The sequence below is a fragment of the Tetrao urogallus genome, assembly GCF_951394365.1.
Source record: "Tetrao urogallus genome assembly, chromosome: 3".
Taxonomy (NCBI): Eukaryota; Metazoa; Chordata; class Aves; order Galliformes; family Phasianidae; genus Tetrao; species Tetrao urogallus.
The window spans coordinates 80,386,906-80,413,438 of NC_136815.1; the positions used below are offsets into that span (position 1 = coordinate 80,386,906).

A 26,533-nucleotide genomic window follows, 5' to 3' on the forward strand; every position below is an offset into this window, starting at 1 on the left:
GAAGGAAAACATTGCTCAGTACCATCTTTTCACGCTTCTCTCAGCCTTTCAAAAGCTCATTTCCACTAAGCTTTTGTGTCCCTTCTTCCAAGTCCATTGCAGCCTTGTCACAGGCATGTAGTAGCCAATTGCAGCTGCAAATCTCAATACAGCTTCTACGTGCTGGAGTCAGTGCTTGCAAGCTGTCTGGGGTTTCTCCAGGGTGAAATGCTCTATCTGTGTAAAAAATATGATGTCCGTTTGATTGCACAACCTCTTCTTGTCTTGAGGGAGCAATGAGTCACTCAGTGTCAGTGCCACGTCCAGCATCCACAGACAGACCCACGTGTCTGAGAAGCTCCGATAGATCTATGACAAGTTCCTCCCATGACTCATAACAACAAAAAGAAAATGTCTAAACCATTTACTCTGTGCTCAGAAAGCTCCTTGAGATCTGAGTTATGCAGATATTCATTCAACTGCAGGGAGACAGGCAGGATTGCCACACTTCCACTCTGCAGATGAATGAAATGAAGCAGAGTGGAAGGCATTTGAATACAGCCACAGCGCTAGGGGTGGCATGAAACCTGATTTCTGGCCCAGGACACTGCAGCAGGTCACAGTGAACTGCTGGCCAGCCTTCTGCACCCCATCAGAAATGCCAACAGCTGTGGGTACCAACCCCATGAAAAGAAGAGACTTTCCCCCAGGGGAAGAGCTGCTACCTTAAGTCCTTAGGAAGTCAGGAACTGGATTTCCTTCAGTGATACCTATCCAGGAATCCTCAGATGCACCTAAGATCCTGGCACCGGGGGGTTCTTAGAGCAGTTCTGCTAACATTATAATAAACATGTAATTGCTTGTCATCTAGATTTTACCTTTGCTTTCATATGCTTTCTCAGATGTGAGCTTTTCAAGAGGAATTGACCTTGATATTGCTTTGGATCATGTAATTCATAGTTGGAGTTCAGTGCACTCCCCTTACAACTCCTGAAATTCAGCTTGAATTCTCTTTTGGCCTTCTTTCTGGGACCAAAAAATGAGGCTGGACAATGGTTGGTACAGATATTTTGAGACTTTGGGTGAACAAAGGACCGTGATTATGTTTGGGTGGCCCAGGAGCAGTTTCCCATCACAGCTGAACACCTCTTGCTAGTTGCTGCTGCCTCCTCTCCCTCAGCTCGCCTTCCTCAAGGAGCTTAACTTGCTAACCAGAAGGAACAGCTTTGGTCAGCTTAGCTCCCCACACTGACTCATCAACACATCTGACAAGGCCTAGGAAGCAGGACCAGGGCGGCTCCACCTAACATTGCTTTAGTTTGTCACAGCAACTGCACGGTAGAAGCAGAAGCACTTCTCCCTTTCTTGCCTGCTTGTGCTAGCTTGTGCTGCCCTCCATTAGACCAAACATTTGAGCAGGGGTATGGCCAATTAGACGAAAGGAAGTTCAATATTCAGAGCAAGGTAGGGACCCTGGAAGCCCAGAGCTGCACCAGTTGCAACATCCTGGTACCACTAGACTCACTGGATGGAGCAGATGGAAGGTTTCCTTTGGCTTACTATAACAGGCATTTATTCCTCTGCAAAAAGACAACAAATTGAGGAACCTGGAATATTCTGAGGCAGTCTTCACCTGATACACGTTAATGGTCAACTGCTTTTCTCATGTGTCAAATGCACACCTTATTGCTGCAGAAGAAAAACTGTAGGATCGGTGACAAGTTGTGTCCCTAAGGGGTCAGGCTGGGACTGACACTCTGTAATATCTTCACCAATGACATTGACAGTGGAATCCAGAGTACTCTCACCAAGTTTGCGAATGACACCAAACTGTTTAGTGCAGTTGACATGCCCGAGGGATGGGGTGCCATCCAGAGGAACCTTGACAGGCTCAATCAGTAAGCCCAGGAGAGCCTCACGAGGTTCAGCAATGCCAAGTGCAAGGTCTTGCACCTGGGTCATGAAAACTGCTGCTAACAGTTCAAGCTGGGGAATGAAAGAATGGAGCACAGCCCTGACATAAAGGACTTGGGGGTACTGGTGGATGACAAGCTAGACAAGAGCCAGTAATGTGACCTCACAGCCCAGAAAGCCAACTGGGCAGCATCCAAAGAAGCACGGCCAGCAAGTTGAGGGAGGTGATCCTGCCCCTCTCTTTGTGTTGGTGAGACATCACCTGAAGTACTGTGTCCAGATGTGGAGACCTCAGTATAGGAGAAATGTGGACACCGTTGGTGTGCGTTCAGAGGAGCAACACAAAAATGATCCAAGGGGTGGAACAATTCCTGCACAAGGACAGGATGAGAGAGCTGGGGCTGTTCAGCCTGGAGAAGAGAAGGCTCTGGGGAGACCTGATAGTGGCCTTTCAGTACCTAAAGGGGTATTCCATGGTACGTGTGGATCTGAGAGACAGGATTTTTCAGCAGCAGAGGCAAGCAAACTATGCACTGAGAGCAGCACAGAGGGTTATGGGTTTTATTCAGCACACACACACTCATACATACACGGGCATCCATTTTAGATAATCCTCATAAGCAGGCAGCAGAAACTCCCTAAGCAAGTACACTATTACTTACTGACTCTTGAGATGGCAAACCATCAAAAGGGGAAAGAAAGAACAGGCCTCCTGCTTCAAGGTGCACTTTTCCTCTCTCTCTCACCACAGCCTCTCTCCTGCTTTTTATTCTCCCTGGGGTCTGCAGGTTTTTTTTCCATTTGCGCCCTGTACCCGCGTGGACAACATGTGATAGAGAGCCCAAGTGGAACACCTGCTTGCAAAACAGGTCTTTGCAAAAACAAGATAAACTGCCAAGGTCAGCTCTCTCTACAAAACAAGATATTTACAGCTCCTGCAACAAGCATCAGTTCCCTTAAAACTGTCAGGATACTTTGTTTCATCCCTGGATCATTCTTCAGTCAAGGCCCTTTAGGTCCCTAACACAAGGGGGGCTATTGAAAAGAAGGGACAGACACTTTAGCAGGGTCCCTTGTAATACGACAAGGGGAAATGGTTTCAAACTAAAAGAGGGAAGTTTTAGACTGGATATAAAGAAGGTTTGTTTTTTCTTTTTTTTTTATGATAAGTGTGTCGAGGCACTGGAATAGCTCAGAGATGAGGATGCCCCATCCCTGGAGAGATACAGGGCTAAGCTGGCTGGAGCTCTGAGCAGCCTGATCTATCTGTAGGTGTCCCTGTTCACTGCAGGGGAGTTGGACTAGATGACCTTTCAGAGCCCTTTCCAACCCAAAGGAGTCTATGATTCTATGAAAATATTTGCTTCTTTTAGCAACATCCCAGTTCATAATCGTGTGCTTTATATCCGTTAGCCCTTAAGTTATCAGGAAGGAGATTTACTCATGGTTTAGAGAGAAAAGGTGGGCTGCAGATTCAGCGTGTAGGATTCAGTCGCTCCCATGGGCAACATTACTTCTGGAGAAGAACAGGAAGAATAGAAGTGCATGCCTTTAAACCACACTCCTGGGGCTAGGACCTCATCACATCAGCAACATAAATACATCCCTGTATACATATGCAGTGCTTTTTGCTACAGTATCCTTGCTTTATCATTGATTTTCTATCAGATGCCTCACTGCAGTTGATGTTCATCCTGGCCTTGTACCTGACAGAACAGATGGATGACAATCGGCTCAGCTTTCACAGCTACAAAACAGAGATCAGCATGTTAAAAGAAATGCAAGAGGTTTCCTGTGCTGCTGGATCATGCTCTCCTCTGGTTTTGCAGGGGCTCTGACAGCCTCGCAGAGCTGTAATTAGAACGTTTCACACTTGATGGTCTGGTTCTGCACATTTCCACTCACCCTTCACAACTTTGTGGCAAACCAGCATGCTCACTCTCCATTTACTTGCCAGGTGAATACTTTTCTGAGCTTGAACACAGACCCAATGTGTTCTACAGGCAACAGTTGTATGCAGTTCTACATATATAAGGTCTTTTGTGAAATACATGCAGAAGGGCCCACTAAGGGCACTCTAAACCCTTTAAGGACTTGCTTTAAAGGGTTCTGGAGGTCTCAGGATCCCAGGGAAAGCTACCAGTGCTCTTTACCTTTGAGATGACTCTGAGGAGGAGAACAGAACGTGCTGAGGGAGGAACAAGCCTGGAGGCAGCCTTGTGAGCAACAGAAGAGACCTACACTTGGGGTTGTAACACCAAGGGAGAAACAAGAGGACTGCTGCCTCAATTCCTACCCAGCAGGAGAGGCACGCCGGGCGGAAGCTCCACTAGATCAGAGCCTCCACTAGGACCGCACAGAGCTGGCTCTGGCCTAATGTAGCAGAGAAACTGGCTCAGGGCACCCAGAAAAAGATTTACCTATGTGAATAAATATCTGCAAGGGTGCAATGCAAAGAATGCCAGCACACCTGCCTTCCACCCTCACTTCCCTTACGCTGATGGAAAGCAAGGATCAGCAGAGGCCCAACGCAGCCCAACCTAACTGTGCCCCACACGGCTCTTTTCCCCACTGGCAAACCTCCCCCACCCGCAGGTGCTGTCACCGGCACCTCACCACCACCACCACCACCCGTGCAGCTCCTGAGAGAAACGCTACACAGCGCCCGCTTTTTTCTTTTTCTTTTCTTTTTTCTTCTTTTCTGAACGCAGAGCAAACCTGTGGCTGCCAGAAGCACAAAGATGAGCGCGACACAAAGAGAAGAGCTCAGAGCCCACCAGCAGCCCGCAAACAGCACTCAGCCCCTCCCAGCGCAGCTCCGCCACTCGCCTGCCTCATTACCTCTAGTGAGGCGGACCCGCCGAGCCTGGCGGGTGCCGCTTCAGGAACGAGGACGCCAAACCCACCCTCCGCAACCGCCATTTTGAAGCCACCATTTTGGCGGCCGCCCCGCCCCGTCCCGCCGCTGCCTGGGCGGAGCTCCGCGCGGTGCCGCCCCCCGGTCCCGCCGCGGCCTGGCCGAATAAATGGAGGCCGCAGGCAGCGGTGCAGCGCCGGGCTGCATCGATCTGCACGATTTCAGCGGGCAATTGGGCGAGCAGCGGGTGCACTTCCACGCCATGCGGCTGCAGGACTCGCTCTTCCTCTGGGTGGGCGCCGCGCCCGCCCTGTCCAGCCTGGCCGTGGCTATGTGCAGCCCCCGGGTGAGTGAGCGAGCGAGTGTGTATCGATGTTGTGTGTGTCTGTGTCCCCCGCCTCGCCTGGTGCCGATCCGCGGCTCAACCCACGCTGTGCTTTGCCCGCAGGACAGCGTGCCCGTGTCCACCTCGCTGCTTGGGGACCCCTCCGACACCGCCTCCGCCTGCCTGGCCCAGCGCCTGGGTACGTGCGGGGCTGCGGGACAGAGCTGTAGCCCTGGGGTGGGGTTGGGGGCTGTGGGGGCGCCTCAGGTGGGGCGGGGCGGGCCGCCTTCCTGCCGGGAAGCAGTGCTTCGGGGGGGCGGCCGTAGCACCGCGGAGAGACAGGACATCCCGAGTTGGAAGATGCCCACAGGAGCCATCGAGTCCTGCTCCGAACACTTCTTAAACTCCGGCACTCGGGGCCGTGCCCACTGCCCTGTGCAGCCCGTTCCGTGCCCACCGCCCTCTGGTGCAGACCCTTTTCCTGACCCCAGCTGCCCTCCCCTGACGCAGCTCCATGCCGTTCCCTCGGGCCCTGTCGCTGTCACACAGAGCAGAGCTCAGCGCTGCCCCTCCGCTCCCCGTGAGGAGCTGCAGCCACCATCAGGCCTTCCCTCAGCTCCTCTGCTCTGGGCTGAACAAACCCAGGGACCTCAGTCACCCTTCGTACCCCTTGCCCTGCAGACCACTCCTGTTTCCATAGCCCTTCTTTGGATACTCTCTTATAGCTTTATGTTCTCACTGTATTGTAGTGGCCAAACTGCACCCAGTGCTGAAGGTGATTGCACCAAACCCTGTCTCATTTCTCACTGGTTAGCGCCCACAATCTGCCCTGGTGAGCCCCAAGCTGTCTCACAGGTGCCAGTGCTTGCTCTGCCCCTGCACCACATTAGGCACACCTCCGGGGTTGTCCCCTTCATGTAACCATAGAATCATTGAGGTTGGAAAAAACCTCTAAGATCATCAAGTCCAACCTTCAACCCGTCGCTACCATGACCACTAAACCGTGTCCTTAAGGTCTCCAGCCTCTGTTAGAGCATCCTGGTGTACCCACAGCACAACGCCAATGTGTGCAGTAACCCAAATGCATGCCTCCATCCCCTAGCATGCCTCCTGTAACAGCACATCCTGTCAATTCACCTAGCACCTGCTTAGCTTCAACAGCAGCCTTGTGCAGGTTATTGGAGCTCGCTGGCCAGTGACTGGTACAGCTCCAGTGGGCAAACTGCTGATGTGCTTCATACTGGGTGTTAGATGCAGGATGATGCACTGCTTGCTTTCTACTTGCTTCTGTCATTTCAGTTGAAAAAAATTGTGTAATTCTTCCTCACAAGCTGGATCTTGATCATGGGCACTGTGTCAAGAGTTTGTAGCACCAGGCAGTTCCATGAGCCTGCCCCTACTTCTCTGTGGCCCAACACCTATATAAAAAAGGGTTGTTCGACAGGGCTAGTCTTGGACAACCATCACTGGTGTCATTCCCTCATCATTATAACTTGTCTTTTACCAGTTACTGCTGTAGCCTCCCCTGATGGCAACTCTTTCTCTTACCAGGTTTAGGCATCTCCACCATCACTAGTAACTCTATGGGGTGCTGTATAACATGATTTCTTAATGTGTAGTTAGTGCATTGTCCTTATCTTTGTTACCAAGAGCTTGCTGCCGGGATATCAGTTATTCTTGATCCTCACAGCATAACACACCTTCATCCCTTCCTTCTCTTTGTGTGCCTGCAGTACCTGTCATTATTTTATTTTAAGCTTCCCATGCCCAGCTGGTCTTTTGGTCAGTGTTCCTGTCTGGCTCAGCTCACAGCTGCAGTTTTCCCCCCTGGTAGCCCTCACCTATGTTCTTAATAAATTGTCTTCTCACTTGTAGTTTCCAGCCCAAGGAACACCCTACTGAGGAAGACCTGGCGACCTTTTTCACTTTGGGTTGGAAAGAGAAAGTCAGTGACACACTTCTGGCTTTGACTAATCACGTGCTTGCTGATCAGAATGGCTAATGGGGCTTTGCAAAGAGAATTGAATCTTTTTGAAATTTTACACCCTTGGTTTCTAGGCTTACTTTTGTCAGCCCAGCAATGTAACGTGGGCCAAGTGTGCTTGTGGACACTCAGTCCAAAGCTGTTTTACACTGAAATCAGTGTAAAATTATTGTCAAGCCTCTCTGTGTCTTCTTTGTTCCACGGGCTGTGCGGCAAGGAGATGTGAGCTCTGCCCTGAGCAGAAATGCCAAGCATCGCTTTGGCTGGCATTGAGCTTTCCTCCAGGGCAATAAATCCTCTGTACTCCCGCAGCTTCTGCAATAACAGAGATGGCTGTTTGATCCCAGCCTGCCCCGTAGCTGAGGCAGCCTTCTTACCCATCGTGTCACCTCGGAACACTTCAGGCAGGCAGTAACTTCTTTTTCTCTGTGCTGTCACCACGTTTATGTGCCATTTCCATTCTACTGTTGGCAGGCACTCGTTTAAGTAGCGCACGATGCCATCTGGAGGCAAATAGTATTATTTCTTCTGCTTCCCAGTTGTGTTCCATCCCCTGTGCTTTGTTCCTGCAGTGCCAGGTTCCCTGTTCTGGGGCAGGAGTTTTGGTGTTGCCATAGTCAGTGTGTGCACATCCTCCCACTGTTTACGTCTGATCGACTTCCTAGCCCAAACAGCTGCATTTCGTGTTCTGGCTCTGTCTTTTCCCTTATTTTTTTCCCTCCACTGATGAGAGAACATTTGCAGCATTCCCATTCCTACATACCTATTTCTATCTGTGCTGGGTGCACAGACTGCTTCCCACAGCCTACCTCCATGCCCTGCCTCCACTCTCTAACACGAGATGCATCTAACCTGTTGAGAAACCTGTATCCTAGAAGATTGTTCCCTGTGAGCTGGAGGAGCCCCCTTCTAGAGAAATCTTTGTGTATGTGTAGCCTCTCCATGCTAAGCGGGTGAGCTGGTAGAATGGAAAATGGCAATAAACAGATTTGCAGAAAGAAAATGGCTCAAAGGAGTAGTTAAGCTACATTATATATATATGTGTGTGTGTGTGTTAAAATATGATTATAAACATATATTGGTTTTCTGAAATTAACTTTCCAACTGAAGAAGGACTGAGATATTACACTTTCTGGTGTCCTTATTTTCAGTTTTTAGATTTCAGATGATGTTTTTGAATACTGAGTGGAACACTCTTGATTTCTCCCTGGGACAGGCAGCTCCCAGCTTACTCCTGTCATGAATGTGGTGTGACCTAAATACCACTTTTGTCTTTTATTTCATGCAACTATTTTAAACCCAGTGTCTGTTTTTCCCTATGGTGCTTCAATAGTTGAGCTTTAGCCATCTATTAAGGGAGTTACAAAACAGCGATATCACAAAGGTAATATCTAAGTAGAATTCCATTTTATTTATAAAACGCTTCTTTGTATTATCTGTTCTACTCTGATAATTAAGTTTTCCTGCCCCAGTGGGCATTGGTTTTGTCACTGTTAATTAGTTCTGTGATGGATGACAGCTCTTAATTTTATAGCACCTCTCTCCAGGTAGTTACCAGTGCAGTAGCCCAGAAATTCTGATGTTCATGGAATGTAGAGGAAACACAGCCACTGACAGCAGGCTTTGACAAACACAATGCACAGCTTTGGGAGCCTTTTTGGGATGTTGATAATGAAAAAAAAAGAACTTTGCTAATTGTGGTCTGACAAGTTTCTTGTTGACTCTCCCTCTGTGTTTTTCATGAACCAAGTGCCAGTGATGCAGTTCGAGCTTGGTCCGTTGTTTCCCTTCCACTACCCTATATTTAAGAAGTGTCCAAAATGCACAGAAAGCATGTGGAGGTTTTGCAGCAACTGGTGGCTTTTTCATCACTCCAAAAACTCATTCACAGTCACCAGGTGGGATTACATTGCCCGCTCTAGCAATGTGCAGAGCTTTGCCCATGTGCTGGGTGCTTTACAGCTGGGCCTTGGCATGCGGGAAGTAGAGAACAGTCTGGTGGGCCTCTTCATGATCGTTTTTTAGAATGAATGCTTGAGTATCTCCATGGCTTTTGTAACGGAGTAAACTATGCCTGAATATTTTGTTCTGTGTTTTAGCCAAGAAGACCAAAAAACAGGTATTTGTCAGCTACAATCTGCCAAACACAGACAGCAGTTTCACCTTACTCATAGAAAACAGGATCAAGGAGGAAATGATGGCTTTTCCTGAGAAGTTTTGACTTTGCATCATTGTAAAATAACTGGAAGTTTTGTTTCAGAAGAACTGAGTGCAGTTTTCACACTGCCATTAAGCGGTGTGCTTGTTTTGTATTGCATTGGTTGAATTTGCATTTGTTATTAAATGTAACTGACCTAAATACAGTTGGACCTGGAATTTTTTTACCTCAGATTTGCTACCCTGCCAAGCTGGGGACAGGTTGGTCGAGTAGAAAGGTGCTGCCCTGTAAGGACATCGCTCCAGAAGCGCGTACAATGTCTGGCCTGCTTCCTCTGCTGGGAAAGCAGTGCCAAGTTGAAGCAACTTGAACGTGGCAGAGCAGCTTTTAGTTGTTTGTATGAACACCTGTGAGGGTACCAGAGAGCACTGTCTCTTGCTTCAGGGGAAAATGATGGTAGTAGCTGAAATGGGGACTATTAGAATGAAACCACTTGTTTTTTATATTCAACAGCTGTAAAATACAACAAACATTACCTTGCTCTGTCATCTTAGTTGCTGCTATACTAGCACTAAACACTGAATTTCCTTCCATCTTCTGGACACTGGGAGGCTTTCACAAAGGGTTTTCTGTAAGCCCTGACAGCGACGTAGAGGGAAAAAGCACAGCTTGACTTCTGGAGCAGTGGGTAAGTCTGCCAGCTGCTAGGAGAACATCATGTGTACAAATTGAACATACTCATTGGAAAAATCAGAGCAGTCAATACCCCCACCACTGCTAGGCATTCTGTTGCTACGGCTCTAGACTTGCTTCTTGCTAGGATATCCTTTCAAACGCAAATCCCCCTGCTATTTTGTTCAACAAAAGGGGCAGATTAAAATTAACTGTGTGAAAAAAACCCCAAACCCCAAAACACACCACAGAGCCACTGGTGTAATGACTGTAGCTGTCAATACACGCTGTGCTGTTGAGCAGTACCTACTCTTCACAGCGATTTTAGGAACACTGAGCACAGCAACCTGATGAGCAAATGGAGTATTTTTCTTTTTTATTGCAAGCTGAGCCCTGACTCAAACTTCTGATGCAATTGAAAACTCCAGGTTTACCAAAGATTGGTGAGTGCTGTTGGATTACAGCCAGTCTTCAGTTGTCTGAAGGAGCTGGAACGTCCACGGCTGCAGACCTGCTATCAGCACTGCATGTTCATGTGGGAGCACTGGGCCCATTCTTACCTGGTAGGCACAGCCACCAATGCTTGGCTGCAGTTCAGGATCACGGCAGCAAAAGCAGCTGTTGGAAGCGATTTTAATTTATACAGCCCAGGAAGCAGTCAGCTGTTCTTCAGTGACTGAATGCAAAGGATAATTAGTTGCAAATCAATGTGTGGATTTAATTAGCCTGAATTAAAATCGGTTCATTCTGTTTGTGGAGGATCAAAAGTCACGGTGAGGGAGACAGACCACGGAAGGCAAACCGATGGGACAACATCTTTTTATTCTGTACATTTACATACAAAGTTTCTCAGTAGGTACAACGGATGTAACATCATGCAGACACTTAGCTTGTAAGACTGTTTTCAGTACTCGATTTAAGCTTGTGCTATGAGGAAGCACCACCAGACTATTCATGATCAAAACATACAGTAACACGATTCTTTAAAATTTCATCAGAAACCGCAATGGGGAGGGAAGTCTCACCCACACACATGACACACTGTTACTCCTTTCCCAAAACATTTTACACAATACATTTAAAATGAGGTTTGTCATTTTTCTTAAAAAAAGTTACAGTGGGGGAGATGATCCCACACTTAATAGTGTTGTCTTATGTGCCAGCTACAGGCGCAACTTGACTTGACATTCACAGAGTTCATTTAATGGCACTTCTGCTTCCAATTTGGTGACCTTTAGTGTTTGGCTCCAGGAAGTGGCAACAGTTAAGCAAAATACTTCCATTAAAGCAAAACAAAACAAAACCAACAACCATACAACAAGCGTGCTCACCGAAATTGCAAGGTAAATCAGACAGAACCCGCTCACAGGTGCCAGAAAACACCTCCAAACAGATGACAGCTTTCTCCACGCTGTCTGTATCTGTCTGTAGTGTGTCAGGCACAAGCATTACGGAAACCTTAAAAGGGAAGACAACAAAGATGAAGCATAATGCCACTTTCATGTTTTTCTTTAAAACGGGAAAGAAGGAAGAAAGCCCTTGAATGGTAAGCCAGAAGAAAAAAAATCCATGGATGGGCTTAGGGGTTACCAAAGGCTCGCAGAAAAGGGCTGACGTGGACAGGACAGGACAGGACAACTCGGAGCACTTCCTGCACTGTGGTTGCCAGAAACGGCCATTGCAGAAGAGCAGCTCCTGGCCGTGGCTGCAGAGGAGCAGGAGGAGGAGCCCACAGCTGAGCGATGAGGCACTGAGTGTCTGCCTGTGGCACGCCACTGCTCCGCCGAGCTCTCCCACACCAGAGAAGCTTAAGAAAAGCTTTCCAGCTACACGAGTGTGGGGAGAAGGAAACGAAAACAGAAGAAAGCACACAGAACTGTTCATCCTTTCAGGAGAAGGTGCAAAATGAGCTACCGATCTTGTGTTCTATTATCGTGACGGAGGCGGAGGGCCAAACTGGCCTGAGAAGCTGGGACTCCCCACGTTTTAGATCAGTACCGAGTATCTGCTTACAGGCAAACAAAAAAAGCCTGCAGTAATTCACATCACTTTTTAAAGAATTAACAACAACAAAAAGCGCCAAATATTCCTGTCACTTTGTGTTCATTACATAAACGTTGATATGTTTAAACGAGCATTCTCTTCCCTGGGCCTGCCTGTCCTCAGAGAGCAAACACCACGATAGGAAACGATAAAGCGCTGTGGACACCAGCAGTGAGCACACCGGGACCGCTGACGGTGCTGGAAGCAGCCAGCTGTGGGAAGGGGCTCCAAGAGCCGTACCGCAGCTTGAGTGCACACACAGAGACCTTTGCTATTCCCTTCAAACTTGTTCTGCCTCCTCAATTTCCCTTGTGAACCCACTTCTTCCCCCCAGTGCGTGTGGCTTGCCACAGAATTCTTATGCTGAAGGTGAGAGGTATTGCACAAATTTGGCACGTGGATACTGTGCGGACTTGAAAGGCCTTGGGTTTTCCTTAGGTGAGCACAGATCGTGGAAGTCAGCACAGAACAGAAAGAGGGAAACGGCCACTCTCAAGCTGGGCAATAAAACTTTGGTGTAAGGAAGATCAGGCTCTTGCCGTCACAGCAAGTCTAGCAAAGATGAAAAAAACAGTAGTGTAATTTTGGGCAAAATCAGCATCAACTGGTCCAGTGTTTTGTACCAGGCTCAGGAAGAACCCAAATGTCCACATCCTCTGTACAAAAATTAGTAGCTTTAGGACAACATTGCTATTCTGAACACGACAAACTCTGTTGCTTCTGCAGGTCTACCTGTCCTCCTGCTCGGCAGTCATCTGAGCTGTGCTGTGCACCTCAGTGCCTGCTGTGGCAGCACCTCTCTGATTTACTGGGGACTGGAAGAGGACATCAGCAGCCTAGTGGGGGATGGAAGTTGTTAGGTTCAGTAGTTAGTAGACAATATATATACAGCAAAGGAGGAAGGGGGAGGGCAGGTAGAGGAGGAAAGCGCAAACAAGTGCTTTCCGTGCTTGCAAACGCAAGATGTACATCAAACAAAGTGGCAATCATATGGACACGCAATACAACATCAACATCCTGCTGCTCTGTTTGTTCAAACGTCTGCACTACTGCGTAATCACAAATGGATGGCCTGAGTGGAAAAGAGGGAGGGAGAGGAGAGAGGTTAATGACAATGCAAGAAAGCTGTTTGTTCACAGTGTCCTTGCATTGAACTGGATCCTCACAGTCATCACACAGCGAGAATCAAAAGCCGATGGCCAATGCAAGGAGTTGGTTTGGAGTCCAGAGGAAGGATGTCAAGTGGCCGTGATGGACGTGCTATCCATACAGTACGTGACAATTCAGATGTTCACTTTCTTTAGTGTAGCAGAGTGGGATTGACCCAATTCTTTTTTTTCTTTTTTTTTTTTTTTTTTCCCTTTTTTTCCTGGAAGAAAATCCTACAAAAGCAGTTGGGAAAGGGGGGAAGTACAGGTGGGCTCACCATGTATTCATGGATCAGAACCACTAAACATTTCGAAAACTCCCAAGACGGCCAACAGACATTAAATCATTCACAGGCTATCCATTCTTTCCTTTTTGATAGTCACTTAAACACTCTGTCCCTTAAATTGGTAACAAAACCTCTGGTTCTAAACACAGGCAGGGCAATGCCAGAACGCTCATTTCCTAGGAGCAGCAATCGCAGCCACACTGCCTTGGGAAATAAAAGTACAGAGTGTAGCCAACGCTCCTTGCTTTTTGTTACTGCTGGTCTGTGCTCTTCTGGAGCAGTCAGTTGTAGATTCAGGACCTCCCAGTAATTAAAGCCATTCTTGGCAAAACTAATTTTTGCATCATTGGTCAAATCATTTACGTCCACATTAGTGTTAAACACCAGCAGGAACAGTCTAAAATAGGCTAACAGACTTAAAATGTGTAAAGCTGATTCTTACTGAAAAATCAGCCTGTTTGGGTAGGATTTTCTTCAATGCATTTGGTGGAAAAAAAAAAAAAACAACAACCCGTACTAATTTAGAAAGTAACTTTTAAATGCACATGGGCTATAAAAAAAACCCTACAAGCTGCCTAAAATGCAGTCAGAATTTGAGTCACAACAGGTTTTGCTTTGTTTCTTCTTTTTTTTTTTTTTTTTTTTTGGTGTATACAAACACAGCAGGCAACCTGGGCACTTTGCCTTTCTACACAGGCAGAAGAATGTTGCACAAGTCAAAGTTTCAGTCGATTTAACTTTGCAGTGATACCTCCTTCCTTTAAAGGAACACAAAAACAGAACAAAAAACAACCTCCCCCCCATGGTTTCTTTCTTGGAATGGCTGCACCTCTTATAATAAGATGGCTTCATTTTTGTGATCTATGAAAGGAAAAGGAAATAAAGTGCTTCTTGAGAATAAATCAAAATAAATATACATATTTTAATGGCAGGAAAAAAGAGTTCTGAAGGGCTACCTCCAGCCAGGTCTTTTCTCAGATGAGTATTTTCCCCCATAATTTTTTCAAGAGCGATCTGCACAACAGTTGATTCCTACAAGTTGCTTCAGCAACAGAGTTGAATTCCCCCAAGTCTGCATCTGCTCCATCACTGGTTTGTAAAACCTGTGCAAAACACCTTTGCCCAAAGTGCTGTTCCTCCTGCACAACAGCATCAAATAAAATACAAAAGGAAGGGGAGAAGGGGGGAAAAAAAAAAACAAGACAAAACAAACACCAAAGAAACAAACAAACAAAAAAAAAGGAGAAAATCCACCCAGTTACATAGACTTCATCCCGTTGGCAGTGGTGTTCTCAGAGATGCCATCGCTCACAGTTGCTGAGTCATGAAGGCCCGAGTAGTCCTTGAGTTCAGAGTTTGTCAGGAGCAGGGGCTGCTCGCCCTTCTTGTGAGGCAGGAGGGGCTGCCTGGTGTAGTGCTCCCCGTCCGGGATGTTCTCGGGCAGGTTCTGATTCTTGCTCTCCGGCAGCAGCAGGATGCAGATGATGCAGATGAGCGTACAGCAGGCAAAGATGACGTGGTGCAGGAAGTAGCCTTTCTGGTTGTGCAGCTCCATGATGGGGGCGGTCAGGCGGCCAAAACCCGCACTGGCCAGGACCAGCCCCAGCCCTCCGCCCCTGTGAACACAGCAGAGGTGAGAGCACAGCCCCACACGTCTGTGCTGGAAAAGCACTTCAACGACCCTTCGCCCCAGGCTGTCTTACTGGGCAAGCAACTTGGGCACACGGACTCTGAAATCTCTGAGGCAGGGCTGTTTGCTCACAGCTTTTGTGCTGTGCAAAAATAAAATAAAATAAAGCTGTGTTGCTTTGCTGTTGTAGATAATTACTGCCTATCTGCTGCTATGAGGGGGGGGAATAATTATACTTACCCAAGCATCTTTTCACACCCACATAACTGCACCTACATAAGCAGAAGAGCAGCTGTATTGTGCGAGTATGTGGCCAGCCCTCTAAAACATTCCAAGTGCTCTCGTATTTAATAAGGACAAACCAGATTTTGCTTAGCATCCTGCTTAGACAAAACACACAAGAAGTGGTAGGCACAGAAGCCTGTTTTGGCTGTCCCCAAAGTATCTGGCAGCAATGGCCAGCGGAGGCAGGAGATGAGGCTTCACAGACCATTGCCTCACTCTGTTGTACCAAGCACTGAGTGCTGAAATAGTTTTCCTATAAAATGTGTTGGGGCTGGAACCTCTACGTGCACTGGTGTTGTACCAACATGAATCATTTTCAGGAAAAAAAAGATAACACAGCAAGTGGTTGAAATAGGAGAATAAGTCAAGAGTCCAGGGATTCATTTCTGAGACCTCTTCCTGACTCGCCATGAGGCAGGTGCCTCACCTCACTCTTGCTTTCCTTGTGTACTCAAGTGCTGTGCATCAAGGAGTGACAAAAAGGTGAATACAGCTAAATGCTTAAATTATAAATATGGAACTTCACAGAATATTCTTTATGGCACAAATGCTTATTTATTAAAGCAATGTACCAGAGTACTAGCTCATGCACGCAAGCACCAAAAAAGAGTGAAAAGGCGTTAAAGCTCAAAAAGAACCCTGAAGTGTGAAACCAGCCTCTTCCGTCACCCCATCACAAGAATGGAAATGTTTGCACTGGCTGCATTCCGTGCCATTTCGGCTCTGGGTTATGCAAGCAGCCCCTCTAGCAACACCTTACCTTCCCTGAAGCCTCTCCAAGCCCTGTGCACACCCAGCCACGTGGTCAGAGCTGCCCCATCCCGCCTGATGACACCGCAGACACGTGCAGACCTGCTTCTGTGTCAGGAACACCGAGACCTCTGGGCTGTCACTCAAGGCTGTCCCCTTAGCTGCATCCCACAGAGCTGCAGCATGCCCTTCCCAAGGCTCCCTCTCCTGCACAGGGAGGTCAGGCCCAGTGGCAGAGATGTGCGGGTTTCAAAAAAACGCTCCTTAGGACAAAAATTCCTGTATGTACCTTCTATTTCTCCAGACTTGGTGAAGCTCTTTTCATAGACAAGAGTGAATTTTCCCCAAATACTGCAAAAGCCCTAATTAAAACCTTGCCAGCTTTCCAATGGCAATTTAGAAACCTCGCTGAATGCGCCCCTTGTGCAAGCAGCCTTCCTGCAGCTTCATTAACAGGCTCACATGGGTGCTCTGCACAACTTCCCTCCTGAACACATGGTGAGCTGCTCTCCAAGTTGGCTCGCTCACATCAGCACTTGCTACAGCTACACTGCATCTCAGTGAGCAAGGGGACCTGAGGTGATCCTTCAAAGCAGCTGCAGAAGGACATCGGAGAGGCTAAAAGGAAGCGGGAAAAGGCAACAAAGGCAGCTCTGTCACTACAAGGCAAGCAGCTTCACATTTGGAAGGGGAAAAAAATACAGTTTTTCCACATCACGGCAGTAATTAGAACAAGCATTACTTTATCCTGCCCTCAGAAACTGGCAGGAGAACGACTGAAAATAGATGTTGGCGAGTGCTTGGTTTTTTCATGTCTGACTGTATTGCAAATATGAAAATGGGAAGGAAAAAAAAAAAGAAAGCATCATGCTCTGAAAACAGGGAAGCAGTGCCACCACTAGGGAGCAGACAGAGCTCATGCTGCTGCACAGCAGTTAGCAGGTGGCCTGGCAGCCCTGCTCTGTCCTGACAGGGCCTGTGTACCAAACGGCTGCCCTGTGCAGGCAGCATCCATCGGAATGCAGCACAACATCCTTCCCTGTGCTCTTGGCCAGAGCCCGGCTGAGCCTAAGTAGAAGGACTCACCCTTCTCAGCTTTGCACAGAGCACCATCATCCTATTTTGAGTGGGCCATCTGTCCTCAGAACCAACTGCTTATTAGGACTTTATCCTGTTTGCTCAGCTGCTTCTAAAGTCAGCCCCTGAACACTCCTGTAGCTTTTCCCAGCCTTCTTCTTACATGAACAGCCTACTGGAGGCTCAGCTTCAGGCTGGAGTTTAGACACCTTTGAAAAGACCAGCCTGGGGTCCAGATCCCAGTAAACAGCACCATACCCTGCTGGAAACTCAGCTTTAGACATCTGTTGCTGGATAAAGCTCCTAACACAGCCATCACTGCCCATGCTTCATTTCTGTGCCTGGGGTGGAGGCAAAAGCAGGACACCAAGAGAACTCCTGGTCCAGGCCTCTTCTCCACTCGTCAGCAACACAGAGGACAGGGGGATGACACCACACTTTCCTCAGCCCATTCATGCTGAGGAGCTGTGAAATCCATGGTGGTAATCTCATCAGGATTACTGGAGATGGACTACCAGTGTTATCTGATGCTCAGAATCAGTAGCTGGAAGTCCCTGTTATAAATAAACCCTTTGACCAGAGAAACCTCAGAGACAGCCCCAGTCTCTCACTACTTCTCTTTTCCATAAGGCTCCTCAAGATTCAATAAAACGCACAGTATGATGCTCTGAAACACTAAGGGACATCAGAATACCAGTGGTATTCTGGAAAAGAGGCAATGAGGCCAGAACCCACCACAGTGCAAGACATGGCTTAACTCTACTTCCACCCAAGACATGTTTACAGACTGCCCTGAGAGCCACAGCATAATTACAGCCCCAACCAGATGTCAGCAACAGGTTTGCAATGGTAGGACTGCAAAGAGCTGCAGAGTATCATCATCCCTATTTATAAACAGGGACCCTGAGGCACATCCAGCTATTGTCACTTGCCTGGTGTCACCCAGCAGAGCCAGGGGAAGCAGAACTTTGGTTCCCAGACCGGAATTTGTCCCCCTCTCTGTTACAACATGAGCAATTTAAGGAAAAGGTTGCTAGGTTCACACTGCATATCTGATCCCACTTGGCAGATTCCATTCTAGAGGACTCGGCCAATTCCTTATCTGCATGCCTTTCAAACAGAGATGAGGAGAAATTAAAGAGGCATAAAGAGGTCAAACAATTGACAGGCACGTAAATATATAGCTGCTAGTGTTTTGGGCCGCTGTGCAATCTCCTCTCACACTGCCCTTCCCTGTGGGAATAATATTATCTGTAAAATACGTTCACAAAGTCACAGAGCTTAGAAGAGCAGGCTGTGGACTGAAGGGACCGGTAAATCTGACAGTTCTGTTATAATGCTTTTACAAAGTTATTGAAAAATGAGTAATTGGAGGGGAAGAGGGAAGCTCAGAACCTCCTCCTCCCCGCTTCCCTCTCCCTCCCACTCGTATGACCTACATTCCTACGAAATTCAATGGGAATCAGAGCGGCCTCCTGAATCGCCGTGGCACTGCTGAAAGCATTACCCAGAACACACAAGCGCAAACTTTGTGCCGGGAAAGATAACGCTGAATAAATAAAATGGTACATGAGCCACGCAATACAAACAACTGACAGAAGGCCCTCCAGAGATCATCTGCCTGAGTTCTACTACCGCCCAGCATGACAGCACTCTCCTTCAGAGAAACACTGAGCCTTGGCTAAGGTAGACCTCTGGGCAAAGAGAAAAATGGCAAAGAAGTAGAGTATGATTCTGCAATAAGGGCAAAACAGAGTGGTACTGTAGGCGAGGCTGCAGATCCTCAGAGCACCTGTGTACTCCTGCAGCACTGAACACTGCATACTGCAGCATCTCCTCTCCACTGAACCACTCCTATAGCAGGATTAACTCACCCTATGGAAGCAGGGAACTGATTGCAGCTGTCCTTCTCTGCACACCTGTGTAAATCTATCTTACACCCAGCTGTGGGCTCACACAGTTACCACTTGCACAAATCCAGCAGGGTAAGCAGAGTAACAAAATGGTGCGAAACTACAGAATCTGCTTCAGCTAAGTAATTTAGACCATACTGTGCTGTGAACAAATGCAGTTCATGTGATGACTAGCCTGCTGAAATTCACCACGATGGGGTATGAGGTGGAGCCATCTGAAACAAAGCCACTCTGTCCTCAGACAGGCATTTACTTAGACAGACAGACTGCAGCAATTAAAAAGCGGCTCAGAAATTACTGTGTGGTCTCCAGTCATGGGAGATTCCCCCCCCAGCCCGTACTATACGTTAACTTACACAGCCAGTTATCAAGAAAATGAGTTTAATTTCTTCCCTGCCCATTAAGGTGAGGGCCCTGGCGTCTCACCTTATTACTGTGGGTGTGATTTCGGCACAGAAGAATACGCTGAGACTTCCAACGGCATGCGAAGAAAACATCCCCACAATGGAAAATGCGGTGGAGAACTTGTCTTTGACACTGTCACTCATACCTGTCAAGACAAGGATGTGCATGAAAAGAGAGAATGAGGCCAAATCTCCAAGTAGGAAAACAAGAAAACAGGTCTACGTTACTCATTCTCCCTAAATAAGGATTTGAGTCATTTCTGTAAAGCTAATTTAAAACAGGTACTTATAAAATCCTTTCCCAAGCATCCAAGATATAAACACGGATGAAAAAACATTGTAATGTCATGCCAAAAAAGGCAGTGATCTCTACATTATTTGTGCTCAGCCACCACAAAAAAGCAGAAGACCAAAAAAAGCCCCACCTATTTGGGCAGCCTTTTAGGCACCAGACACTGCCCTCCCAGATCTGACAGACAGGCAGATGCCGGCGGTGTTCATCAGGTTGCAGCACCTACAGCTCAAAGCCCTGGGTGCTGGAGAGGCTCATGGGACAGCAGGGGAGGAAAACAGAAGTGCTCCCACTTCCATTACACCTGCCAATGCCCTGCGAGTGATGGGTCTGCAGACTGCTCCAACTCAGCGTGACCTCACTGTGTTGGATCCAATGGATGACCACCCACTTACGTTCTTGCTGAAAATATCAGCTCTTGGGAGAGCAAAAAGTATGTAAGTCCTTAGGTCACAACTTCTGCAGTGTACTGAATGATTCCCACAGCCTGCTGAGGGCTAAGCCCTTTCTGCCATGCACACCAAGTCTGCAGGAAAAGACAAATCCTGCTGGCAGACAGGGGTGTGAGCGCAGTGCTTTGCACACCGGGGCTCTGTGAGGCTCTTGGGCACTTTTTGTAGCAATGACCCAGTGGGCACTGCTGGACAGAAATGACCTTGGAAAAGCTGGGCAAGGCCAGGTCCGATCAGTCAGACGCAGAATTTCCCCTAGAGCCCATCGCTGCACTGCCCTGACACTACTTAAGGCTGAAAAACAGTGTCTGAGTCCCCTTCTCAGACTTCAGCATTGCTTCAGCATTGCTTCCTGCACAGTGCAGACATGTATGTAAACCGTACCTGAGTCTGGAAGTTGACTGTATTTTCCAATCACTGCATCCAACATCACGAAGTTACAATATGATAAAAATAGGAGAGGGAGAGAAAACAAGAATGTACTGTTGTTACTCATGCAACTCATCCAGAGTAAAAAAGACAAGGCAAGCCCCGCATGCCTCCCTCAGCCCCACGCACTCCTCCTGTCCCACAGCCCCCTGATGCGACGTGCCAGCTACAGCCAAATAAATGCTAATGAAATGGTGACAATAACAGAGGCAAAGCATTTTGAAGAGAACCAGAATTACTGCTGAGCTAACACAAAGGCCTCTTTCTTGTTAACAAAGAAGGAGAAGAGAAACTGTCCCTATCCTGCAGCCCCAAGCAGATGGCCAATGCAGGCTCTGCTTGGAAAGCAAAGCTCTCAGTGTCAGCATCACTGTGTGGTGAGCGACCTCCTCCCTTGGCAGCAATGTAAGGGGCAACCTAGGGTCTGGAGCAAGGACTAAGCAGGATGAGCCTCAATGCCTGCTGCTGATGGATACACTCCCTCTCCTCACTTCTGCAATTCCCATTTCATTTGGGAATTTGGGTAATTACACCCAAATTATGCTAAGCTAAAACATAAAGCTGTAACAGATATAATATTTAGTAGGGTCACTGCTTCTCTCCAAATGCTGTCCAGCAGTTTTGGGGAAGAAGTGGGGTATGGTCTAGAGCAGGAAAAGACAAGCTGCTCCAAAGCTCAAGGCTGCCTTTCACTCCTCTTTTCACAAAGAAATAGGGGAAGCAAAGAAGGGACAGTCTACAGGAACAGGGCATCTACTGAAGTCCATGTGTCAGCACAGCAGAAAACACATAGGGTCTGTGGCTGTTTTTAGATTTTAGCAACTTGGTGTCATAGAATGGTGTGGGTTGGACGGGCCCACTCAGCTCCAAACCCCTGCTGTGGGCAGGGCTGCCCCCCACCAGCTCAGGCTGCCAGGGCCCCATCCAACCTGGGCTTGAGCCTCCAGGGATGGGGCACCACAGCTTCTCTGGGCCGCTGTGCCCACAAAACCACACAGACCCATCATGGAAAAGGTTCTAGTAATTCTTACAGGAATTCCCCACAGGGAATACAGGTTCCCCACAATCAGCCCTTGTTGTTGCTGAAAAACTGAAACCAGATTTTAATGGCTCCAGTGTAACTTCTCTCTACAAAGCAATTACGTTTATTACCTTGGCAGCCTCCACAAATATATGATGCCCTTATAAATAGATGAATGTATCGTAGAGACCCTGCTGGACACCATCACAAGAACCTGGAGTTTTGGGAGAACACACACACACACACACACACACACACACACACACACACACACACACACACTGTGCATCTGCATGTCACAGTACTTCAGAACATGAGACAAGGTATAGAGCTTCTCCCCTTTCAGCTGATGCTTTTGGGCACAGTAAGTGAGCTCAAAGGAAATGTGAACATCTGTACTAAGTGGAGAGCAACACTGGAGCCTCCTCAATGTCCTGAAAGATATTCGCTGTTCCCCCTTCCCACTTCCACAAATAGTGTGTTCACAAAAGGTTGACTTGGTCAACACTTTCAGGAAACACAGTCTATAAATATGGGCAACACTTGCTGGCCAAGGGCTCCCCCTCAACATGCGGGAATGTAAAAATCTTTCCATCCTCAATGCAAAAACCCTCTCTCATTAAAGCTCTGAAGTCATTTCTAAACTTAGAAGTGGAAAACAGCCACAAGCAGCGTTCTTGTGTTTGTCACAATTCCAGTTTGTCCAGAGGCACGTCTCGGTCTCCCAATAGCAGCCAGAGGAGGGGGAGAGACTCTTGCTTTTGAAAGGAACAATCGCTCTGACAAGCTGCATCACCTCCTAAATCATACCTACATATACACATAGATCTTGCACACGTGCCACAGCAGAAGTAGGGCTCCTCAGCTGTGTTCCACTGCTACCCTCACGTTACTTGGAAGTAGCAAGATGGCCAGATTAGGCAGAAGACATACACCTATTGCTTTAACTTCTGTTTCTTTTAGAGGCCATGTAGAAAGCAAACACAAGTGGGAAGGTTCCTTCCATCCCAAGCCTTTACTCAGCTCTTTTCCCAAAGCATATTTCACTGAAATAAATGCTTTTTTGTTTGCTTGTCTTATGTGACAGAACTAGAAGCAGCACCAACACTCAATGAGCTTCACCACTGGGACTCATCCAGAACACAATTCCTCTTCTTAATGAATCTAAGGCAACAACTGTTTGGAGAATCCTTCAGATAAATTCAGCTGCTGAAGCTAAGCAGGTGTACTGCACATCAAATCTGAGAAAGTAATGGAAACATTCCCTGGTCCCTTATCCAAAGATCATTGGAGGTGGGGGGGAATCGACCTAAACTGCATAACATTTTCCATCAACTCTATGAACATGCTAAAATCAATTCTCCCCTCCCATGAAAAAAAACAAAAACGTGGAGAACCTTCATCCAACATTTGAGAGTGAACCGTTAACTCTGGCAGAGTGTAAATCTCTGTACCTGTTCAGTGCAAGGAAACATCAAAAAGGAGACTCCTATGAGCACCTAATGATGTTCTACTTTAACCGATAAAAGGGAGCCAAAATACACTATACTCTAAGTGACACTTCTGCTATCACCGTCAGCAGATCACACAGCACAGAAATCAGCCATGTTCCCACACAGCTACTTGGTCGTCAGACTTTCCACCATCAACTGCTGCGACCTTTTTACCCCTACGTGCCACACTCAGCCTCCCGCGGTCCTGAGAAGCGCATCTCCAACTCACAGTTCAGAAGGCCCAGCTGAAGAAGCGATGCCAGAGCTGTAAGGATCATGAAGAGCAGGAGCCCTCCTCTCCTCCCCAGGAACCCAACCACGGGGCACATGGCCAGGCAGGATGCCAGCGCAATCCCAGCCATGGTATAGTAGTCTGCATAGAAGTTCTGGGTAATCGTCATCTTCGCTTCGTGCCCCATCATGCTTTTTGCAAAACAGTGGTGAATGCCGTAGCCAGTCAGCCTAGGGAAAGGACAGCCAGAGATCAGGACCACGTACTGCAATGTAACTCAGCACAGGAATATATTCACGTGGGAAGCATTTCTGCTGTGAGAATACAACGCCGACTGCAAAAAGACCCATTTCTAGTGAGCTTTCCAGGTGCTATCATTAAAATGAGACATCACTAAAAATCATTTTAAAAAAATCCTTATTCAAGCGGAGATTTGCAATCTACTGTCTTTATTTGCAAAGCTTTTGGTCAAGATCAGGATATGATAAACTTTGTAAGGACTCTTAGTACCAACTCAATGATCCTTATGGTCTCTTCCAACTTGGGATATTCTGTGACTCTAAGATTCTGTGACTGGTTTTCCCAACACATTTTGGAACCCCTCCTCAAACTATTTCCAACATACCCAACTGCTGACCCCACTCAACCAGCACTGCTGTGACAGAGCAACCCGTGTGCTTGGGCAGCAAAACACGCACAATACAAAAACCTCTTCCAGAAAGACCCTCCTGCCCACGGCACTGCATCATACTACAGATGGCATCTCACCCCCCACATTAGCCTGTTACAACTGAAAACCTCTTAGAAATAAGCATTCAAAGTCACACATCGTTCTTCAATGATTATGATGAAATAATAACACCTAGTTCAGTCTACACACGTGTATCACATTAGAGCAATCTCCCTCCTTTTAGAAGGTTCTTCATGATGCCAATCTTCCACATCTCGTTGCACTGTTATATTCCTCTTCTCCCTGTCCTTTCCTCTCAATGCAAGAAAGAAAAAATAAAGAAGACAAAGAAGGGAGAGCAGGGAGGCTGGAGGCAGAGAAATCACTGTGAGAAGCCCACATGTCACACTGTGTGGTGCCATGCTGTACTGCACCAGCACGGCTTTGGCAGGAGGTTGATGCTCTCAACTCAACAACCCCAGGGCAACAGCAGTACTCCTGCAGGGAAGGGCCTCCTGCCCCAGCACCTACACCTGACAAACCTGCTGCAAGCTCATGTCAAATTGATGGTGCCTCACAGCTGCAGAGCCAGGTCTCCAAAAATGAATGGCAGGTACATTATACTGATACACCTCTATCCTGAGTGTCAGCAACTTGAAGCATTGTCAGTGTAAACTGGGTATTTAAGCATAGAAACAGCTGGGGAATACACAATTGCTGAGCGCGTGACTACTCGGAGCCTAGGGAATTTTTCTTGCTACCTTGTGAATCAACACTAGAGTTCAAGAATACTTCCTCCTGCATTGCACTCCTCCCCCCAACAACAAGCAGCTATGCAGTTACCTACCATTATAGGGGAATGTCACCTGCTTTGGGTATCTAGATAACACCTCCTTCTAAGTGAAATATTAACTAGAAAAATCATAGAATCACAGCATCACAGAATCACAAGGTTGGAAACGACCTATAAGATCATCTAGTCCAACCATCTCCTCCTCCATTTTTTAATAATGGAGCAGCATTAACCAGCTTCTATCTTCTCCCTTTCTCCTGCTTACATGCACACATGCTTGCTAAGGTTGATATTTAGGCCATAACCAATAAACCAGATTACCTTATCATCTGTGCTTTGCTACCCAGTCTGCTTCCCCACGAATTGCTCAGTTATCTTGCTGAAACTGAAGACATTTATCTGCCTTGATAACTCACTACTCCCTGAGAAAGGTTCTTCCTCTATGCCTCATCCACACCGCTAAAACTTAGTACAGCCCCATGCAACAGAATCAACAGAACTTAGATTTATTTTTTCCCACCTTGTAAAGACAAACATGAAAGCAATTTCCTTAAACACACATCAGCTGCACACTCCATACGGATGGCAAACAGCCTCCATACGCTATTGCTCTAGGTCACTCTGTGGGCTCCCTAGTTCTGGGTTAGGGAATCTCCAAATACGTGTCACTAGAAATGGTGTGGGTGAAAGGGAGAATTCCCCCGTATTTCCACATACAGCTGTATGGGAACTGCTGAATCACAGCCTGAACCTGTGATTGATCACCCAAGGCGAGCAATGAGTCAGCCCTGAGAGCACAGGTGAAGGCAATTCTCCTGTGCTGCTGGAAGCGGTGGAGCCTGGCTCCACTTCTCCTAGATCCCATTTAAGAGCTGGCTACCAGCAGGGAAGGATCTCTTTCCTGGAGATCCCTCCTTTGGAGTTTTACAGCGAGTCTAGCATAGGGGTAAGCACTCTATTCTTTTATTCTTTCTTTGGTGTAATAACCTGCTTAGCTAAACTCTCTTGTATTTCATAATTATAACATCTGTATATTCACTGAGTATACAACAGCTAACTCTGGTTATTCAATATGCTTGCTTAGCTTAAGAACAAAACACTGCTTCAGAACCAGGCCAAATACTGATAGGTGGCAAAGAGGAATGTAAAGCCCTAAAAAGAGAGTTGGTTCCACAACCAATGCAGAAACTGCATGCCTTTCAGCAGCTATCTTCTCTGTGTTAATACTGGTTCATGCCCCTGTTAGCAGGGACAATGGCTGCAGAGTGGGGCCACGAACTGGGGAAGAAAAAGCCACAAGAGCACTGCAGACTTCCTAAGGAGAACAGAGGACGTGCAGATGTCCAGTCTGCTCCCACTTCCCACTGAAAAAAATCTCAGAACCAAATTCAAATGGACATTCTAGAAAAATTAGAAAATATCCTTTCTATGAGCTGGATTTCATTAGAGGCTAAATCTACAGCCTATCCATTTGCTTTAAACAGAGTGCTCAATTTTGGACAGGTCTCAGAGACTGTAACCAGCAAAATTCTCAGGCAGAGGCCTCACTTTGCACCCATAAGCACACACTAGCTGAAGCTTCAGGACAGAGGGATTGCATTGCTCTATTCTTGATTAGAGAGATTTGAAACAACTTTACAGTTTCTTTTTGAGGCCACATCAAGGGCACTGTTGTACAAGGGAGTTTGCTGGTAAGCAACATCTTCCTCTGCGACGCAGCTATAT

General features: G+C 47.2%; 2 protein-coding genes across 5 annotated transcripts in view; one reads left to right on the forward strand and one right to left on the reverse strand.

Moving 5' to 3' along the window:
• Positions 1–4,919: 4,919 nt before the first annotated feature.
• On the forward strand, positions 4,920–9,396 carry PSMG4 (proteasome assembly chaperone 4; the record flags this gene model as incomplete). The annotated part of the gene is made up of 3 exons (XM_079533139.1): positions 4,920–5,096; positions 5,199–5,274; positions 9,159–9,396. 3 exons carry the CDS (start codon positions 4,920–4,922, stop codon positions 9,278–9,280), a joined length of 375 nt encoding a protein of 124 aa, XP_079389265.1. The 3' UTR covers positions 9,281–9,396.
• A 5,229-nt stretch (positions 9,397–14,625) lies between these two features.
• SLC22A23 (solute carrier family 22 member 23) overlaps positions 14,626–26,533 on the reverse strand; it is a gene marked incomplete at its 3' end in the record, with an annotated part of 79,626 nt that continues 67,718 nt past the window's right edge. For all 4 annotated transcript variants that reach the window (XM_079533186.1, XM_079533183.1, XM_079533184.1 and 1 more), the window contains 4 exons: positions 23,343–23,575; positions 20,555–20,587; positions 19,449–19,572; positions 14,626–14,983 (listed from right to left, as the gene is read on the reverse strand). In XM_079533186.1, the coding sequence (XP_079389312.1) occupies positions 14,626–14,983; positions 19,449–19,572; positions 20,555–20,587; positions 23,343–23,575 (748 nt within the window). The remainder of the gene's footprint in view (positions 14,984–19,448; positions 19,573–20,554; positions 20,588–23,342; positions 23,576–26,533) is intronic.